Source organism: Sinohyriopsis cumingii, chromosome 3, assembly GCF_028554795.1.
Source record: "Sinohyriopsis cumingii isolate HCF-2022 chromosome 3, ASM2855479v2, whole genome shotgun sequence".
NCBI lineage: Eukaryota > Metazoa > Mollusca > Bivalvia > Unionida > Unionidae > Sinohyriopsis > Sinohyriopsis cumingii.
Window position 1 is genome coordinate 73026313 of NC_142963.1, and position 19279 is coordinate 73045591.

Here is a 19279-nt window from a genome sequence, read left to right on the forward strand (position 1 = left end):
CATTATTACACTGTCAATCTGATTAGGTTAGACAAGTTTTCACTGATTATAGCTCAGAATTTGGTTTTCAATGATTTTGTTGTCTGTAGAGATTAGGTCTAATTCAACCATTATATTAACATCTTTTAACAGCATTTATTGAGAAACCAATCTTCAAGACTTGTTTTATTGATGGACAATCAAATTGCAAATTTCACTGAAGTAAAGGTAAGCATGAATACATACAAATTTTTAAAACTGCATTCTCATGATGTTGATTTGTAGTGGTATTACAGTACAATCATTTATCAAACTATCTCGCCTTCTGCATGTCAATAAAATTAAGCTGATGCTTAAAATGACATTAATGAATCCTTTAGACTTTCATGGCAAGAAGACTTGTATTAATAATAAATCTTACTACATCACTTAAATTGACCTGTAACTTGCTATTGATCTGAAGGGGTGGCATCTCAGCTTAAGTTCAGCTAGTAAAATATTTCTGCAATATGGAAGCAAATTGGTCTTCCACACTTCTTAAAAATTACAATTCAATCTTTTTCTCATCAAAATAGACACTTTACACTTAACAAACTAGACATATATACAATCCCAAAAATTAGGCCAGTGCAAAGAAGTAAAACCTTATTGCACATTTGCACCAGCAGTAACTCCATATAGTATTTACAGTTTCCATAAAATCCTGCAAGCAGTTTAGATTTAGTAGTTCAGGTCCATTGGTTGAAATATTTGGTCCTGAGTGCATGGAATGATAAAAGCTGTAAAATACCAGTAATGTTGGGTATTAGGTATTGTTGATATAGTTTATCTGTTTGACATTTTAGCTCATGTGGCCATAAGGCCATGGAAGCTTATGATATGGATCTTCATCCATCTCGCATTCATCAACCATTGCATTTTTGTTTTAGCTCACCTCTACCCAGCATCAGCATCTGCATCTCTACATATTAAAGAATGTACATTGTCACTGAATGTCAACCATTATTTTGACCATGGTCCCAGGCAGTAGCTTGGAATGTGTTTCATAACACCTACCCACCTAGGGATGGGACAGTACTTATAAAAGTATTAGTTGTCAATTTTCTTGGTTAAGATTTTGCATTTAGTTCAGATATTGTATGCACTGTAAAAAAAAAACTGTTACGTATTGATTCCCTCTAACTTGGCGAGGGAAGGGATAGATCACTGTGACCCACATTTCTTGCTTAACTGACAGTTATATATATATATGGGGCCCCGAGTGGCCAAGTGGTCTAAAGCGCTTTCCGTTACGGATCATTGCCATCTCACCTCTGTCTGCATGGGTTCGAGTCTCGGATTCAGCCAATGTGGGTATGTGAGAAAGCTTGCCAGTAGCTTCTCGTGGGTTGGTGGTTCTTTCCGGGGTTGTCCCGGGTTCTTCCTCCACCATTAATACTGGCCGCCATGTATAGCCTATCGTGTGCTGAAAAATGGCGTTAACCCACACAACACCTATATATATATATATATATATATATATATATATATATATATATATATATATATATATATATATATATATATATATATATATATATATATATATATATATATATGGTACCTATATTTTTATATCATATTTAAAATAAAATGTTCATTTTATTATTATATGTCTTTTATACCCTGTCATAGTATCTGGGAAGGTAGGTAGATATGTGGTTGAACAGTGTGTCAGGACAATATTGGCTATAAAGTGTCAGTCCAAGTTAAACTTGTTAATTTTACAAAAATCAAATTTGAAATTTAAAGAGAAAATTTGCAATAGCCATGCATTGAAATATAGGGGTCCTGTAGTAATCACCTTTTCCACTGATCCATCTGTCTGACAATTCATTAATTGACACTTCTTGTAACCAGCATAACTCTGCAACCTTTATTGTCCTTTTAGATCAATGTTACATTTTTGCTACAGCAGATCCATGTAAATGGAATAGCTCAGAAACCATATCATGTACATTGTATTCTAGTCCTAGATGTACCTTTTATGGGCTCCATAATGACTAGAGTTATGGCCCTTAACACTTAACTTTATATCGCTGGATGTTTCTCTTCCAAAGATATACACATCTGATTTGTATCACCAGGACTTCCTAAGGGGAAAATTTGAGGAATACCTAATTTTCTTAAAATTTTTAACCCTGTGTAAAAGTGAGTGGAACTCAAGCCTGGAACATATTAGATTTTGACTAAATTTGCCGTGAAGCTTTATCTCCATAAGAGGTTGAATTATTTTGTTATTGAGCACATTCTGCATTTATTTCTTAGAGTTATGGCCCATGATCATCCTAGCATAGGCATTGCTAATGCACAAACTAGTGCACACTTTAGCATCCACATTTATTTTTAGATTGTAAACAACTTCTCTTTGAAGCTTCATCTCTATAAGAGCTCAGGTTAATACAATACTGTACTAATCAGAATTATGGTCCTTGATCATCAATTGCTGTACTAATCAGAGTTATGGCCCTTGATCATCAATTGCTGTACTAATCAGAATTATGGCCCTTGATCATCAATTGCTGTACTAATCAGAATTATGGCCCTTGATTATCAATTACTGTACTAATCAGAGTTATGGCCCTTGATCATCTTAACATAGGTTTTGCCAATACACAACCTTGTAAACACTAGTTGCAACATTAATTATAGCATTTTAAAGAGTTGTACAAATCTATAAACTTGTGTACCCTCTTACATCCTTATTTTTAATTTGTTTTAAAGCAAATTAGCTGCAAAGCTTCATCTCAACAAGAGTTCAGAGGAGCTCAATGATCAGCAGATATGACATGCATTTCGAAGATTATTTGCCCTTAATTGACACATAATAGGTATTGTAAAAGCTTTAAAATTCTAGCATTCAAAATAGTGGTGAAACTCAATCTTTCCAAGAGCATGGATGAGTTTGATGATGTGGAAATTATGACCATGTTTTACAGTTATGTCCCTTGAAAGAGAAAATTATGACCATGTTTTACAGTTATGTCCCTTGAAAGATTTTGAATGGGTAGTCTGCAGGGATTATACTTTAGCATTCAGATTTTCCATTTGATTTAAGCTGTAACCTCATAATTTCAAAGATAATCAGATTTTGACAGTATTTTACATAATCATGGCCCATAAATAACTCATGCATTTCAATTGCTTCTGAACCCCAACATTCTGTTTTATTTGATTGCAATCCCATTTGCTCATAAAATCCTTCTTAGCAAGTCTGAGACAAGTTGGATGATGATGGGTGTTTACTGACTAAGACAGTATTTTTAGTACTAGCATTTTTTGTTTGATATCAACCAAATTCCAGTAAAGCTTTCTCCTGACAAAATCATAGATGAGTTTGATGATCAGCCGATATGGGCCATCGTTTACATATTTCTGGCCATTATGTTTTACTTAAAATTTTAATGACTTGTAATATTTAACATTTACATTTTTGTTTACAGCATATTTGCTATGAAGCTTAATATTTAGCATTATTCCTAAGTTCATGAAGATTAAGATACTCATTGCCTGTTTTTGTTTTTAAGAACTCTCTTGGAAGTGTAATCAAAAGCCTTCAAGAAAAGAGTAACTTGACAGTGAGTATGATAATGATATCATCAGGACAGTGTAAAAAATTGGGGTAATTGCCTCACTGTAAAAGAGTTTAGCACTTCAAGCTCCATTAGCAATGAAGATGAACTGAGTTTGAGGTTTTATTCCTCATACAAAAAACCTTGAATTTTATGTTGTTATTCTTAGTGTAATTATTTGAATTAACATTTGAACTTGATCACATGCTTAAAATTTGGCTAAAAAATTCTTGTCTTGGTCTACGTAAAATTGCAATTTATAGTCATATTTTGAACCACACCAGAAGAAGCTATACACAGTTCTGAAACAAGCATTGAACCCAATCAAAGGAAATATTTTTTAGCATCATTGTTCATTTATTTCATTTGATGAATTACTTTAATGAAATACTTCAAAATATTATCAGTCGACAAAACTAGCACACCTGTCACCACTTTATGCCTGCATTACCAGCAAGACAAGTACACATTTATTTCAGCACTTTTCAGAGAAATATTTATTTAAGAGAGGGAATTTATAGGACAAAAGTAGTCTACTTTAAACACAATGGCATGTAAAAAATTCATTATCCACAATCAGCTTGCCAATCCTATGTAAAATAGGTGTCACAACAAAGAGAAAGACATTGGCTTATATTTGTTGCTTGCATATTAAAATATTTCCTATATAAAAGTTACAGGTATAATGATGAGAGAAGAAATATTTTTTTTATCTCTGTGAGTTGCAGCTGAATCTGATCAAAGGCTGAAATCATTTCTTTTCTATCTTGTCCATTAATAAGAGTACTGTTTGCAATATCCAGTTTTGCTTGAATAAAAGCTTTAAAAGATTAATATTCATATGATTGGTCTTTTACTGTATTTGTCATGTTGTCATAGTTACCCACATGTATACTACACAACAAACTGTGAATAGGATAAATCCAGATTATTGTTCTCCATATGATTTAATGTAAACACCTAGGCCATGATGCATCAGCAGAGGTTAGCATGTGAGTGTTGCTATAGATGGGTACATATGGTATTTTCTTTCCATTCCAGACACAAACTCAGGAGTTGATTAGTGGTATGAAACAAGCTCAGGAAAACTTAAGCCTGAATAGAACACTTATAATGAAGCAGGTAAGTACCTAATGTAATTAGTATGTCTATTGACAAATATACTCTAGCACTCCAAAAACTATTTTAACACATAAACCCCTGGCAACGAGTTAATGTGGCAGAGCTATTAGCTTACTGCTGAGCTCTATAGCATCAAGGTTATGTATGATACACTAAAGTGGGTGGTATTATAGAAAGGTAGACAGATGTAGCTCTACAATGATACCATATAATCTGGAATTTCTAGTAGCACTACAAAATACAGAGGGGAAAACCTCATTTTTTGGGCCTGATTTTTTTCCACCCAAAATTTGCCCATGGTCGGAATCCGATTTTGTGTCTGGATTTTAGACTTTTTGGTCTCAGATCTAAGCCAGACCAGTATGAACGACAAACAGACAGAAGCTTTGCAAAAAGTAGGATAAGATAGGCATTTGGAGTAAAGAGTGATCTCGATATAATAATAATGGGTCTGTTAAGCAAAAGAAAAAAAGAAGAAAAAAGAAGAGCTCTAATTTTTACCCTTCTGCTTATGCGTGAGCCAAATAGCCAATGAAAAATGATGTTTCTAACACAACTAGGCATTGTGTTATTGGAAGATCACCTGGAAGTTGATGTATTTGGATGTATTCAGAAATAGCTTTCAAAATGTGTTTCCTACTCAAATTTCAGATAAAAATGACATAAACCCCCAGGGGTTAATGTGTGAACAAGAATATTACAAAAATATTCAGCTAGTCAGCTAGCCATTCAAACAACACATCACATTGCACAGATTGTTTAAAACTGGCAAGTCACATTACTTGAAACCACTTTTGACCTGGATAACAATTCATGTGTTGGATAATGTGTACTTGATATTCTTCATGGGAGTCACTTTTATGGGTTTAATAGTTGCTACAAACCTCAGATTTAAAGATGCAACAAAACTATTACCCATCTCTGAAGACAACAGGACTATCACCTCAGTAGCCAAAAAAATGACATTTTGCTGAAAACAAAAGTTGTTGCCTTTTCTTCCAAAATGTAATAGCCACTGTACTAGATCATTGTAATCAGCATAACTGAGTAATCATTTAAAATTTTTATGCAGTTTGGTGTGTTCATTGTCTCAAGATATATATATATATGTTCTCTTTATGGGGTTTTTCTCCAGTTTTGGAAGAATTATGTCTCTTGGCAGTTAACTTTATATATTCACATGTGATGTTGCTTGTAATTTGTATAGCATAAGAACCATTTGAAATATTCTGATGCAGTATGGTATGAATATTGTAGCATAGACTTACATATGCAATATTTAAGTTTTGTCTTGTTTAGAAGAGCTATATCCCCCTAGCTTCAAGATTGATAAGACTTTGAGTGAGTCTGATTTTTCCAGCTTTCTGGGATATCATTTACAGAGATGTTGCCAGGCTGTGAGGTTGTGGGTTTCTCAGAAAAACTTTAGTCAAACAACTTCTCAAAACAATGGGGGAAAGGTCATGCAAATTAGTTGCAGCTCTTGACATTTTTTGTACCCAGTGTATGCAATATTTGTTTTTAAAAGACTCAAATTTTAAAATAAACCTGTTTGTCAAATTAAGTCCTATCTGTACATTTTGCTAGTGATTTCACTCAAGCTATACAAAGGTAGCTTTAGTGTTTGAATACAAGCATCCCTATGATTGAGATCTGCTGTGGATATTGCAGAAACTATCCAGGAGCTCTGATTTAGTTGTCTCCTAAATGTGTGTCAAACTGATTCATTGATTAGCCATAACAGAACTGTATAGAACTTATCAAGCAGTGAGTTTTATGAATGTCAAAATGGAAGATATCCAATTTCTTTATGGTAAAATTGTCTGCAGTGTATACAGAGCAAGAAGAAAGCTCTCTTGTTTTGATGCAAACTGAAGATGTCGCACAAACCAGTGACATGGAAATAGCACCTTGTCCTCAGCATGTAGAACCAGTGGCTGAGAAAAAGGGAAGAAAAGAACCAGAATTCAGAGACTTATGGTTGATTACCTACAGTTGGTTAAGGAAAGAACAAAAATAGAGGGATATTCTATGTTCTCTGTCAAGAATATTAAGAAAGATAATCCATTTACTAACAAAAATGGTACAGAGATTAACTTATGTTCTTCAAAAGCTGCATCCTTATCTGAATACATCCTTGCAACAAATGTGATCCTACAGCAGAAATATCCTAGGGACAACATGATTGACTTGTGAAAAATTATGTTCATATAGTACAAAGACCAGTTCCCTAATTTGTTTAAAATGGGCAAATTGCACTGGTTCTCCCATCACAAGCAGCAGATTGTATGAGGGAATTTAGCTCACAAACAGAATCAACACTACTTTTAACATCAGAAACTGAATAAACTGATGACTACTCAGATGCAAGGTGGTCATTAAGACCTTTTCCAATTTTCACAGGCTTATCATGAGAAATACGTTAATTTATTTTAATGAAACCAATTAAAAAATTCCCCCAAAATTTGCAGTGCAATTACGTGTGATAAAGATAATCATTTCCTCAAACATACAATTAAAACAATTGTCAAACTGATTATACCAGAGATTTTCCAAGATCAAACAATATTTGAACAGAGGATTGGTTATAAATTTAGTAACTAACTAATAAAAGCTAATTTTTCTAGGATCATCCAGGCCTAATGGGTACAACTTTCACAAATAAAGAATTAGATTGCAAGATTATTAATTGCAGTTTCTGCAGGAAAATGGATAAATGTAAAACCTTTAGAAGCATATTTACAGACCTCAAATATAAATAAAAATTAAGAGGACACTGTTCCACATGTAATGTCATTGATTTACTCACCTGCACTAAATGTGGCAAACAATATGTGAAACTAAAATGGAATTCCAGGTGAGAATAAAAGAACACTTGCGGGATATCCATAATCATAAAGATTCCCCAGTGTCTAAGCACTTTAATTTGTCTGAACACAACATAGATTGTGTTTAATATCAAATAATAGAAATTATTATATCTGATCCAGAGCTCTGTAAGTAGCACTTTTTATAGGAAAGATAGATATACAAATTACATACTCTACATCTGGTAGGGATTAACATCTTTGTTTAAATGGGAATCACTGCATTTTTAACTTAAGTTGTGTATGCAGAGAAGTAATATAAAATCATTAAATGCTCATCTAAAACTGGGTATGTTTGTTTGTTTTTTTGTTTAATACCATTCAACAGTGTGTTAGATGGCTATACATAGCAGACAGTATAATTGGTGGAGGGAGAGACCCCAGTAAGAACCATTAAAATTAGTATTAATATACCTTATAATAAAGAAAAGTTTATAACCTAAACAACTAGCAAACCCTGACTTAAATAAATTTCTATGAATGTCTCTCTAGGTTGAGATTTGACATTACATTGAAATAATTTTGAGCAAATTGGAATTATATTGTAGACAAAAATGGGATTATAGTTAAAGTGGTAAGGATTAAAACAATTCTTAGACTGTAGTTTTAAAACGGCAAACCTGAGGATCTTGTTAATCTTGAAGAGCTCTTTTTTAAAAGAAAATTCATGATGTATGAAATGTTGATGTATGAAATGTAATTACTGATGCCTCTTATACAATTAGAGCAAAATGTTGTTATTGTCAAATGAACTATAAATAGAGACTGAAAATAAACCCTCAGTTTGAGAAAGTCAATTTGACACATCTAGTAAAATATGGCTAGATTTTGCACAATATAAAATTTAAAAATGACTGCTTCCTGTCATGATGTCACAAATTAAATTTTTGCATGCTGCTGCTTCTGCACAGAATATAGATATGCTGAAAACCAGTCTGATCAAATTAAAATGAAATCTCTTCATCAAACTTTAGAAGAGGGAGTCAATTTTTATAACAGTTCAAGTACAGCATAGTGAACAATGTCAACTGAATAGATTTTATGAATGGCACAAAGCGAGATTCGTTTTATAGCTGCAGTAATTTAGATTCATTATTCTACAAGAGACAAAAGGAAATTTTTAAGAAAATAATAATTATTGACCCATTGAAAATAAAAAGAAAATTAAATTGGCAAGAAATTTCATGTTATCTTCCATTTTATTGATAAACATTGTTTTTTTTACAGGCTTTGAATGAGACTGCAAACACACTTCTTGGAAATATCAGCAAAATATTTAGTGACATCTTAAAAAAGGTATATACCTTACAACCTTTATGTGCTTATTGCAGTATTTTTCAGTCAATCAGGGTTTATTTACAGAGTCTTGAAAATTAACATCTGTGACAATTTTACTGTTTTACATACAAAGTTTGTTTTAATTTAATTTTAATTCAGAAGTTGAAAGCACAAAAAATATGAATAAAAATGGATGTTCATTTGTTAATTATTTTCAAAAGTCAAAAGCCACTTGAGATTTAGGTTTGTGTGTTTTCACAGGTATAATCTATCCTCAACAAGTCTGATTTGTGGCAGGTTTACACATTTATAATTCATCTGTAGATGTGACAATCATATCATTTCAAACATAGATTTGTTATGCAGAGTACACAGATAATATTCGGTATTTGCTGAAGATTACACAAAATGTTTAACTTGAACCATAGTATTTGGCAACTTTCTTTTGTCATTTGTTATTTTCAAATTAGAATATTTTATGTCTCTCTGCCATATTTTATTGTACAATGCATAGAGTGTTATGTTTATCTCTGATTCTATCTGTCCATTCTTCTTGTTGTAAATTTAGTGTTTGCACAATAATTTGTTGCTTAGTTATTTTGAAAGGACTCTGGATTTGGACCAGATTTAGTATGAAGCTTAAGATGTCGAAGACCTAGGTCAGTTTTAACTTTTGCTGTTTCTTGCAAAATTTTCTTGAGTTATGGCCCCTGATTGTGCATACTCAGTCAAGGTTTCTTCAGTTTATCATTGTACCATATTTGTAGGAGTATCCATGTCTGTGGTTTAACATGTTGGTGTTTTTTATTATATACACAAGATAAAAACCCATAACATTTTTGGTCCTTGCAGATTAATAGACTTTCAACTAGCATACAATAAGTCATTTATAAATAACAGACATTATAATCAGGTCAGATCTTGATAGAATGTGATTTAATTAATTAATTTCCTATGAATCATTTGATCACTCCCATTAGAGGGTTGTAGCCAAAAGACATTTTCCCAAATTCCTTCATAAGCCAAATGGGTCAACCCACCAACTTATTTGTTTTTACAGGTAGGATTCTTTATTAAATGTTTATACTAAAATAATATTTGACCCAGAGCTAGTCTACAAAAACTCAACAGATATAGCATTAATACAATAATATAGCATATACACATATAGCATACACTGGAGATAAATAGATCCCAAGCAAAGATCACTAGCAGTAAATATGGCAATGAATCCAGCCAAAAGGTGTAATGCCTTAAAGGTCACTGGCCACCTATATTGTACAAATGTGTGATATTATTATAGTCATAGACAAAACGCTTTTATGCACACCATAAAATTGTTTAATTGGACTTAAAAATCTACTTTTTTAAATGAAAAAACTATTCTAGAATCTCTGTAAACAATTGGTGATTTCCGCATGCCAAAACTGGATATGACATACATTTATCCCTTCTATTCAACCTATCCATTCAACTTTCTCCCCATGTAAATATCTATGTGATATATTTTATAACTGTGATTTTGTACAGCAAATATGGTGCACTGTTTTACATATGGATATAACCAACAGAGTGATTATGGCACAAAAGAGCTTTTTTTTCCTGAAAGACCCTGTTTACCGGAAAAAAAGTGGATTGAAGCTGTGGGATCGAATAGGGTGAAGGTTGGGAAAGTTGTATGATTTATGCCAGATTGTAGTCACTTTGGCCCAAAGACAATTTGGCCCAAGACAATTTGGCTCAGATTGGGCCAAAATTAAGACTGTAATTTGACCCAACTCAAAAGATAATTCAGCCCAACTTAACAATAGTTGGAACAAGTTCTTTTTCTTCAAACAACAAGTAGATACTATGTAAGATAGATTTTAGGAAAAAAACTAAATTTAAACAAACCATACAGTCTTGATATTATTTAAAAGAAAAAAATTAATCATACTATGTAAAAACACAACCTGACATATCTTGCTTTTGATGCTAAAAAAATATATGCATCTGTACAACAACATTCTCAATTTAAGTCTTCTGGTAAAATTATCAATACTGATTTATTAAACAATAATACTTAACAGATAATACTCTACAGAATACATATACATTTTTCTAAGGGTAGCGTACATGAGATATTATAACAAATATACTTAATGTTAGGCTTCATGTTGTAACACAGCTGCATACAATACATACTAGATTACACACGAGAGAGAGAGAGAATAATGTTGAGCATTTTGTCAGTATTTAGTTGCTTCACTATGAAGCTCTTACCAGTTAATTTTATTGTTTGTTTTTATTTTTCAAGTTGTCTAAGTGTGTTCACACTTAAATTGAAAGCTTGTCATTACTAGTCAATATCATCAGTCATATTTGCTCCATTATTCCTTACAAATAAGAATGGAAATAATTTTGTGTTGAATTTGTGCCCCCCCCCACAATACAATAAAGTTGATAAGCAAAGACTTATTTGAAAATAAAATGAAGGAAACTAACCTTGCATTGTTATCATTTATTGTTTCTTTTTTCATCATGCAAAATTTATTAAAGAAAAAATATATCCACAAACTCCGCATATGTTGTGGATGCTGGCTTGCATATGCATCCTTAGTGTAGTGTATATCGCGTATGTCAGATAACAAAATTGCAAAAGAGATGAAAATATCACCCAATTGCTTGAAGGCACCTGCCATTTAGGCATGGTAAGTTACAAGGTGCAAACTGACCAAGATTGTATTGTATGCAGGTTAACTATACAAGGTATCTTGCAAATAAAAATATCATTATTTTAAAACACATTCTCTGTGAGTGCAAATGATAATTTATTTTGCTGGCATGGGTTACAAAAGTATTATTAAAGTAAGTTATTGTTATGTATGCTATTTGCCCTGCACACATCAATTATGATTACATATGGCTATGGCCCAAGTGATGAATAGACACAACTGGCAGTGAACAATAAACTCCTTGCTTAAACTTACCGACAGGATATCACATACAAAGGTTATTTTATTACAAACCAAACCAAACCTGGAAACTGAATTTGGTATCTTTTAAGTGTGCCAATTTTTTTCTTATGAAGTTGGCAGACAGAAGGAAGCCAAGTTTGGTTCCTTTGGATTCTTTATAGTGTGCCAATTTCTTTTATTATATAATAAAGTTGGCCGACATGGGTAAGCTGGCATTGATTACTTTTTACCTGAATTAATGGGAATTTTCAAAATAAATTTAAACAATGGAACAGGTTTGAAAGCGACACAATCTTGTGCATCATGCACACATATCAATATAACAGTAAATCAGTTTTCAATAGTTTCATCTAAATGTTTCCTATCCATAGTTTATAGTGTTTTATTTTTCAACAACAAGAAGCATGTACTTCATCTTATGGGGATAAATGTATATCATTTCTGGTTGGCGTCCTCTGTAGGTGGGAAATCATAGCTAAGGGGAAGGAACAGCACTGTATACATCTATTTCAAGTAATTACATTATTATTTCATCTTTATACTTGATAATTTTTTTATTCTTTTTGTGCACATATAACTACTTTTAATCATGTAATGCAAATCTGATGTAAAAATAAAAATGTTGGAGTATGGCCAGTGACCTTTAATACAAGCCATTACTCTTAGACCAGGAGGTGAAAGGAATAGGGACCTGAGAAGGTCACTAATCACATTATCTCACCTGTCTGTATTTCACTTGCATTAGAATAAAAGCTGTCAAAGGCTGAGTGACTTAAACTATTATGAAAGTAATAGTTTAAAAAAGTAGAAGTTAGAATAAGGACAGTTAAGGTGTGTGCTTTCCTATTTTCAGCTGAAAAATGACATAGGAGGTTGCAGACCAGCCTATGATGCTGTCCAGGGTATGTCAGACTCAGTCTGCATCACAGTTTTGAACCCTCTTGTAAGTAGCACACACACACACACAGATATATATATATATATATATATATATATATATATATATATATATATATATATATATATATATATATATATATATATATATATATATATATATATATATATATATGTATATATATATATGTATATATATATATATATATAGAGAGAGAGAGAGAGAGAGAGAGTAAATAGTGAATAGTAAATACATATGAAGAAAGTCACAAGTACATTTAATTTTAAAACATTTAATATTTTCATTAAAACATCACATGCATGTTGTGAAATAAATGAAAAACAAACTGTTTCATCATTTTCAAAAGAATGTTATGAATAACCATTGATATAGTTTTAAAACTGTCTTTATAATTATGTTACAGATCACATTATCTGTCACTCTGTTGGTAACAGTCTAAAAAACAAACCAGTCTCGTCACAATTAAACATATCCTTGCTGTCATATCCCCTGCATATATCATTTAGTCTTTTGTTCCAATCTTCAACAACTTCATTATTAACATCAGCTGATTCACCACTAAGGACAGAATACTTAATATTGTGTCGCTCTTGAAATCTGTGCAACCATCCATTACTTGCGGTAAAGTCGTCATATCCAAATTCAACTGACAAAATTGTTGCTTTTTCTAATCATTCAAATCACATCTCCTGGCTCAAACAATCTTCCTTTCTCCATCCATTTCACCTTCCCACTTCTGCAGAATTGTTTCCTTATCTTTCATGATATTGTTTATCTGAGTCTTTCCGACGTTAGTTTTCTGCAAGGATCCTTGCCCCCACCCCCCGAACCTCTCGGTCAGTTGAATTACTTTCACTTTCTCTTCTAAATTGATAATTTTTCTTTTCCTCGATGACATGTTGATCTTTTTGCAGTAAGTTATTCATGTTGCCAACTACAATACTGATAAGACAATTTTTTTATGCATCTAAACAAATTACCGTGTGTTTTTAAAGGAAGTGATCTTGTCACGTGATTTGTTAGTCGCAGTCTGGTACTCTATTGTTTTTATACATTTCTTTACATTAAGTGAGGGAAGCCAAAACGGCTTCGATATGTACCATTTAACATCATGCAGATTTGACCTCGCGGCTATTAGGATTTGTAATTTTGACAATTATTGTCAGTAGTATTAGCCACTAATTATCAAAGTGAACATCTTACTAAGGGAAGCCATAAAGACTATCAAACCATTTTCTGCTGACTTGTGTATTGTACATCGATGCTGCCACTTAGCTGTTACTACTGTTCAATAATTGTAATCTTAACAATTATCGAAGTAACTAAACTGGACATATTATGATAACACAGCAGTAAGGCTAATTGGAATACATGTAGTTACCCTTTTGTTGGATTAAAATTTGAGTCTTTCTCAGCTTTATGGAATAAATGTGGCTTCTCGTGAGGCATAAATGATATAATATTATCCTTAGTGGTACATGTACTTTAGTCAACACTTCTTTCAGTAACAAAAACTTGACATCGGGAAACAGAAATTGGTTTACTTAACAAACGTTATGAATAAAATACTGGTTCTGGATACATATCAAAATAAAATGCGGCAGCCTGTGAGGGGTAAATTTGATATTATTGCACTAATATGCTGGCAGCTGGTCATGTTAGCAGTGCGGCCTTTCGTGAGGGGTACTTTTGAACACAAACTCATCAGTGCCAACGGATTCTGGCCGTAAGGAGCTGGTGGCTGCTGGTCAGGGGGGCCGTTCAGGAGGGGGACTACTGTATGTGCTTTACCCAATCCTATGGGACAAATACCCCACATTTTAAATTCTTCATTTTCATTCTTCAATTATTATGGATCAATGGTCTAGTATCCAGACTTCTATAAAATAACAATTGGAAGATAAATGTCAATTTTAAAATATTGTTAGTCAGATAATTGTTATCATTTACTTGTTCTCATGTAACAGGATGGACAAATTAGATAAATAAATAATAATTTCTTTTATTATGTTGATAATAATTAACATACATCTATTACAACTGCATGATGAATAAAAGCAGAAGTATCAGCAACAGTATCTATTTATGGTTAAGATGTACATAAAATGGGTCCTTTTATCGATGTACTAATAATCCATCAAGTAACAATTTCAAACATTAATTTAGGATTTTACTAATATTATCTTGTGAGACATTTTCTTAGTATTTTTTAAGATGTTTGTAACCATTTGCAATTAGCACAAAACAACAAAAGTTACATCATTGTTTCATCTTCCATTCAATTGGTATTAAAATTTAAATAGGTTAGAAAATGTAACTCATGTAGTAAGGAAGGAAAAATAAAATTTTATTTTTATATTCAAACATTCTAAAAAAGTTTGTGATCCAGCAGATGAAATGTTTGGTGTTTGAAGTGGCTGCAACACAACTATTGGTAATATTTCATATTCTGGTTCTTTGGAGATCCACAATTTTCAGACTTTCATCAAGTTGCAGGTGGCCAGTGCAATCTGAAAACAAATATTTATTTATGTGCATTGTATTAATTATTTAGTATGTTGGATCTATAATGTATTAGAACATGTACTTTCAGATATTGATATGTTCCTATTAGTACATGTAGATTAATATTTTGTTTCATTATTTTCAATAGCAATATGTAATAATGATTCTTCATGCCATTCTTGGCTTTTATTACACTGTGTGGCATACCAACTAGGGTAATTTCTGAACTAAGCACTTGATGTCAAAGGAAAATGTTTGGTCCTAGATCTGACACTGCTTGTGCTATAAAGTCAGTTGAAGTTAATGTCTATGCTATAAAGTCTGTTGAAGTTAATGTCTATGCTATAAAGTCTGTTGGAGTTAATGTCTATGCTATAAAGTCTGTTGAAGTTAATGTCTATGCTATCAAGTCTGTTGAAGTTAATGTCTATGCTATAAAGTCTGTTGAAGTTAATGTCTATGCTATCAAGTCTGTTGAAGTTAATGTCTATGCTATAAAGTCTGTTGGAGTTAATATCTATGCTATAAAGTCTGTTGAAGGTAATATATATGCTATAAAGTCTATTGAAGTTAATGTCTATGCTATCAAGTCTGTTGAAGTTAATGTCTATGCTATAAAGTCTGTTGAAGTTAATGTCTTTCAAGATCTGATTTTAAGCTATTGGGTTACTTTCCTCTGTCAAAATAAAGTTTAATTCTGGAAGGAAAAAAAACTGCTATTGTAACAACACTTTTACCAGTTCTGATAAATTTGCTATTGGGTAACAGGAATAAAGTACCTTGCCAAAAGATGCTTTAATGCTACTGACCTGACCTGGCATGGATGGGTTTCAGACCCATGACATCACTTATGAGTCAAATCTCAGGACTACTTCACTACCACTGTGTCCTATTTCCATTTTACAAATAAATTTATACTAACCTTTGAAGGAAAGGCATATTTTAAGCATTCACAAGACATTAACAATAGTCAAATTTACCATCGACTCATCAAAAACTTTTGATCTTTAGCAGTTCTTAAGACGCACAAATTTTGGTTCACCATACTGTTAGATATTAACTGGAAGAGGTAATGTAAAACTATCAAGGCAATTTATGATAAAATGACAAAAGGATTATTGTGAACAATTTGAAACAATAACAGGTAAATAGAAAATCAATGTGAACATGAATACAAAACTCAATGCCTTACAATGGCAGGCAAGTTTTTTTTCTTCTCATGCTGAAGTAACATATGGTCTCCAGCAGAAAGTTTTGTGCTGCAATAATTCTATTAGAAGTTGGTAAGTAGGAACTACAACTACTCTCACAAGAATGTCCATTATAGTGACTGTATACTTCTTGGATAAGCATCATATGAGGGTTAAATGTTGCACTTTTGTTGAGCTGTTGGGGGGGGACAATTTGTGAACCTTTGTCCCCCTACGATGATCGATATATGGTGATTTATTACATTGATTGAGACACTGCATTTAGGTGTGGGAGGGTGTACCCTGGGTCACTCAATGTGTAACAGTGCTGGTTTTATACTTTAAGCTACTATGGTAAAATGTGTGCAAATATTTAGCAATTACAGTGATAACAAAACACTATATATACATGTACTATAAAGGCAACTTCAAATATTATAAATAAAGCTAACAAGTAATACTAATATTCTGTCATCTTGCATGTCTGACTGCATTCGTGGTTCAGTTTTATCAGCATCATGTGGGTCAGGTTGCATTGGCAGTTCAGACTGTTCGGCATCTGGTAAGTTGAGCTGCAGCACTGGTTCAGTTAGGTCAGCATCAGTGGCTGAGATTGCAGGTCAGCATCCTGTTGTCTGGCTGCATCAGTGGCTGATATTGCAGGTCAGCATCCTGTTGGTCTGGCTGCAACAGTGGCTGAGATTGTAGGTCAGCATCATGTTGTCTGGCTGCATCAGTGGCTGAGATTGCAGCATCAGTGGCTGAGATTGCAGGTCAGCCATAGCATTTGGCTGCACCAGTTCAGGCTGCTTCACCTCCTGATGGGTACAGCTTATGTATGCAGTCTTTCAAGAATCAGGATAATTTTTGTTCCTGCATTTGTCATACTGAAAATTTCTGCAACACTCACAAAAGCAGGACTGTCTTTTTGTTTTGATAATACTCCTTCTCACCTGTAAGAATGAATGCAGCTTTCTTGTTCCAGGCACTGTCTTTGCTTCTCTATGGTCTCTATCTCACTATCTCACTAGTGTCCAACCAGATAATTGTTCTTCATTTATGATTGCATGTACATATGTACATATCCATATCTGATAACAGATGTAGCAATCCATATCTCATAACATATGTAACAATCCATATCTCATAACATATGTAACAATCCATAGCTCATAACATGTGTAACAATCCATATTGCATCATATATGTAACTATCCATATCTTATTACATATTTAACAGTCCATATCCTATGAAATATATTTGGCAAAGCATAGTGCAGTAATAAGCACAGTGACCTGTACATTTCTTTATATTGCTTGGTTGCTTTGCTTCCAAACTTTAAAATTTCACAAGTGACACTTTTGAAACATTGCTGAACCACTCTAACATAATCTTATTTTATGTGTCACATCATATGACATCATGTAACATATTTAAAAAATGTGATTTTTGTTTATTAAACATTATATCCATGACATCATATGATTGCCTCATCTTTGTAGTTTGAATAATCTTTGTAGTTTGAATACTGTCTGCTGTTTTCCAGAATGGATTCTGGTTTGGATTAAGCTGTACCTTATTTTTCTTCATCCCTTCGACAATATTTGGTGATATATTAGGCTGGCTTCTCCGCAAGAAAGAGCCATACAAGAAAAATGAAAGTGATGATTCTCCGTAAGTTAACAATTTACTGTTTTTGCTCTCACATATAATGGACAAGACCTGTTAGCATGAGTCTAGACCCAGATCTGCCATTTCATAATGTGAGAACAGATCAAGATCTGTACTGTTACACCAATGCTTTCAAACAGACATTATGTGATGATAGATTTGGTTCTATGTTGTTTACAGTTACTTAAACACATGCAGGAAGATACAGTATGCAGATTATTGTAAAATACAGTCGATTTTGGAAACAGAAGGATATCGGTAAGGCCAGGTGATTGCTATAGTAAAACAACCAGAGCCTTTTCCAACCTATTTTTTAAAAAGATCTTGGATGTAAATCACTCATTTTGAACTGGTTTCAATCAAGTTGTTATTATATCAAAATAATTTTACATCTTTTACACAGGGTTCATACAGTCTTTGAAGGTCTTTGACAGTTTGGGAAAAATTAGATAGCATTTTCACGACCTAGAGAGTTTGGGAAAATTGAGCAGATTACCCTGAGGTCTTTAAAAGTCTTTGAAAATTGAAATAAACCCAAACATTTTAATTTCTTTCCATAATCACAAAATAAAATTGTCCAGGGTTGTTAGATTTGGATGTAGTCAAGTTTTCCTGGTTTCTTTCTTTTGATGACCCGTTCAGTTTCATTTCATCATTAAACAATATTGTAATATTTTTCATTCATTGTTTTCTCATATAACGTAACTTGTATACAAAATGTTAGCAAAAATAGGTCTTGGAAATTTATGTTTATGGTCCTTGAAAGTTTGGGAAAAGACTTTGAATTTAATTCATTCAGAATTCTGTATGAACCTTGTTACAGCAATTCACTGGTGTGTCAAAAAAAGTCACCTCTAAAAGCAGTATAAACAAAAGTTTGAGATTATGAAGCTGAATGATTTTCTTCAATTTTGTTTTCTTCTGTAAAGGATATAAAAAATTAGTACCCGTAGGGATCACATGAGATGATGCATAGGTCATATGACTCATCAGTCCTTGAGAAGTCACAGGATACAAGATGAGAAACGAGGAGGATACAGGGACATGTGAAATTATCATCGAACTTCAACTTCAACTATCATTTAATTTTCCAAATTCATTGAACTCTTTACCCTCTAAGGTACTACATGAGATGTTTAGAGCATAGTAGGGTAAAGGAGGCTAATTACTGTATATCAT

The 19279-nt window shown here is 32.8% G+C and overlaps 1 protein-coding gene across 2 annotated transcripts in view; it reads left to right on the forward strand.

Annotated features, from left to right (window-relative positions):
• LOC149803090 (prominin-1-A-like) overlaps positions 1 to 19279 on the forward strand; it is a 153695-nt gene that overhangs the window by 94504 nt on the left and 39912 nt on the right. For both annotated transcript variants that reach the window (XM_089952679.1, XM_089952678.1), the window contains exons 18-23: positions 133 to 207; positions 3546 to 3596; positions 4632 to 4712; positions 8807 to 8875; positions 12668 to 12757; positions 17976 to 18103. In XM_089952679.1, the coding sequence (XP_089808805.1) occupies positions 133 to 207; positions 3546 to 3596; positions 4632 to 4712; positions 8807 to 8875; positions 12668 to 12757; positions 17976 to 18103 (494 nt within the window). The remainder of the gene's footprint in view (positions 1 to 132; positions 208 to 3545; positions 3597 to 4631; positions 4713 to 8806; positions 8876 to 12667; positions 12758 to 17975; positions 18104 to 19279) is intronic.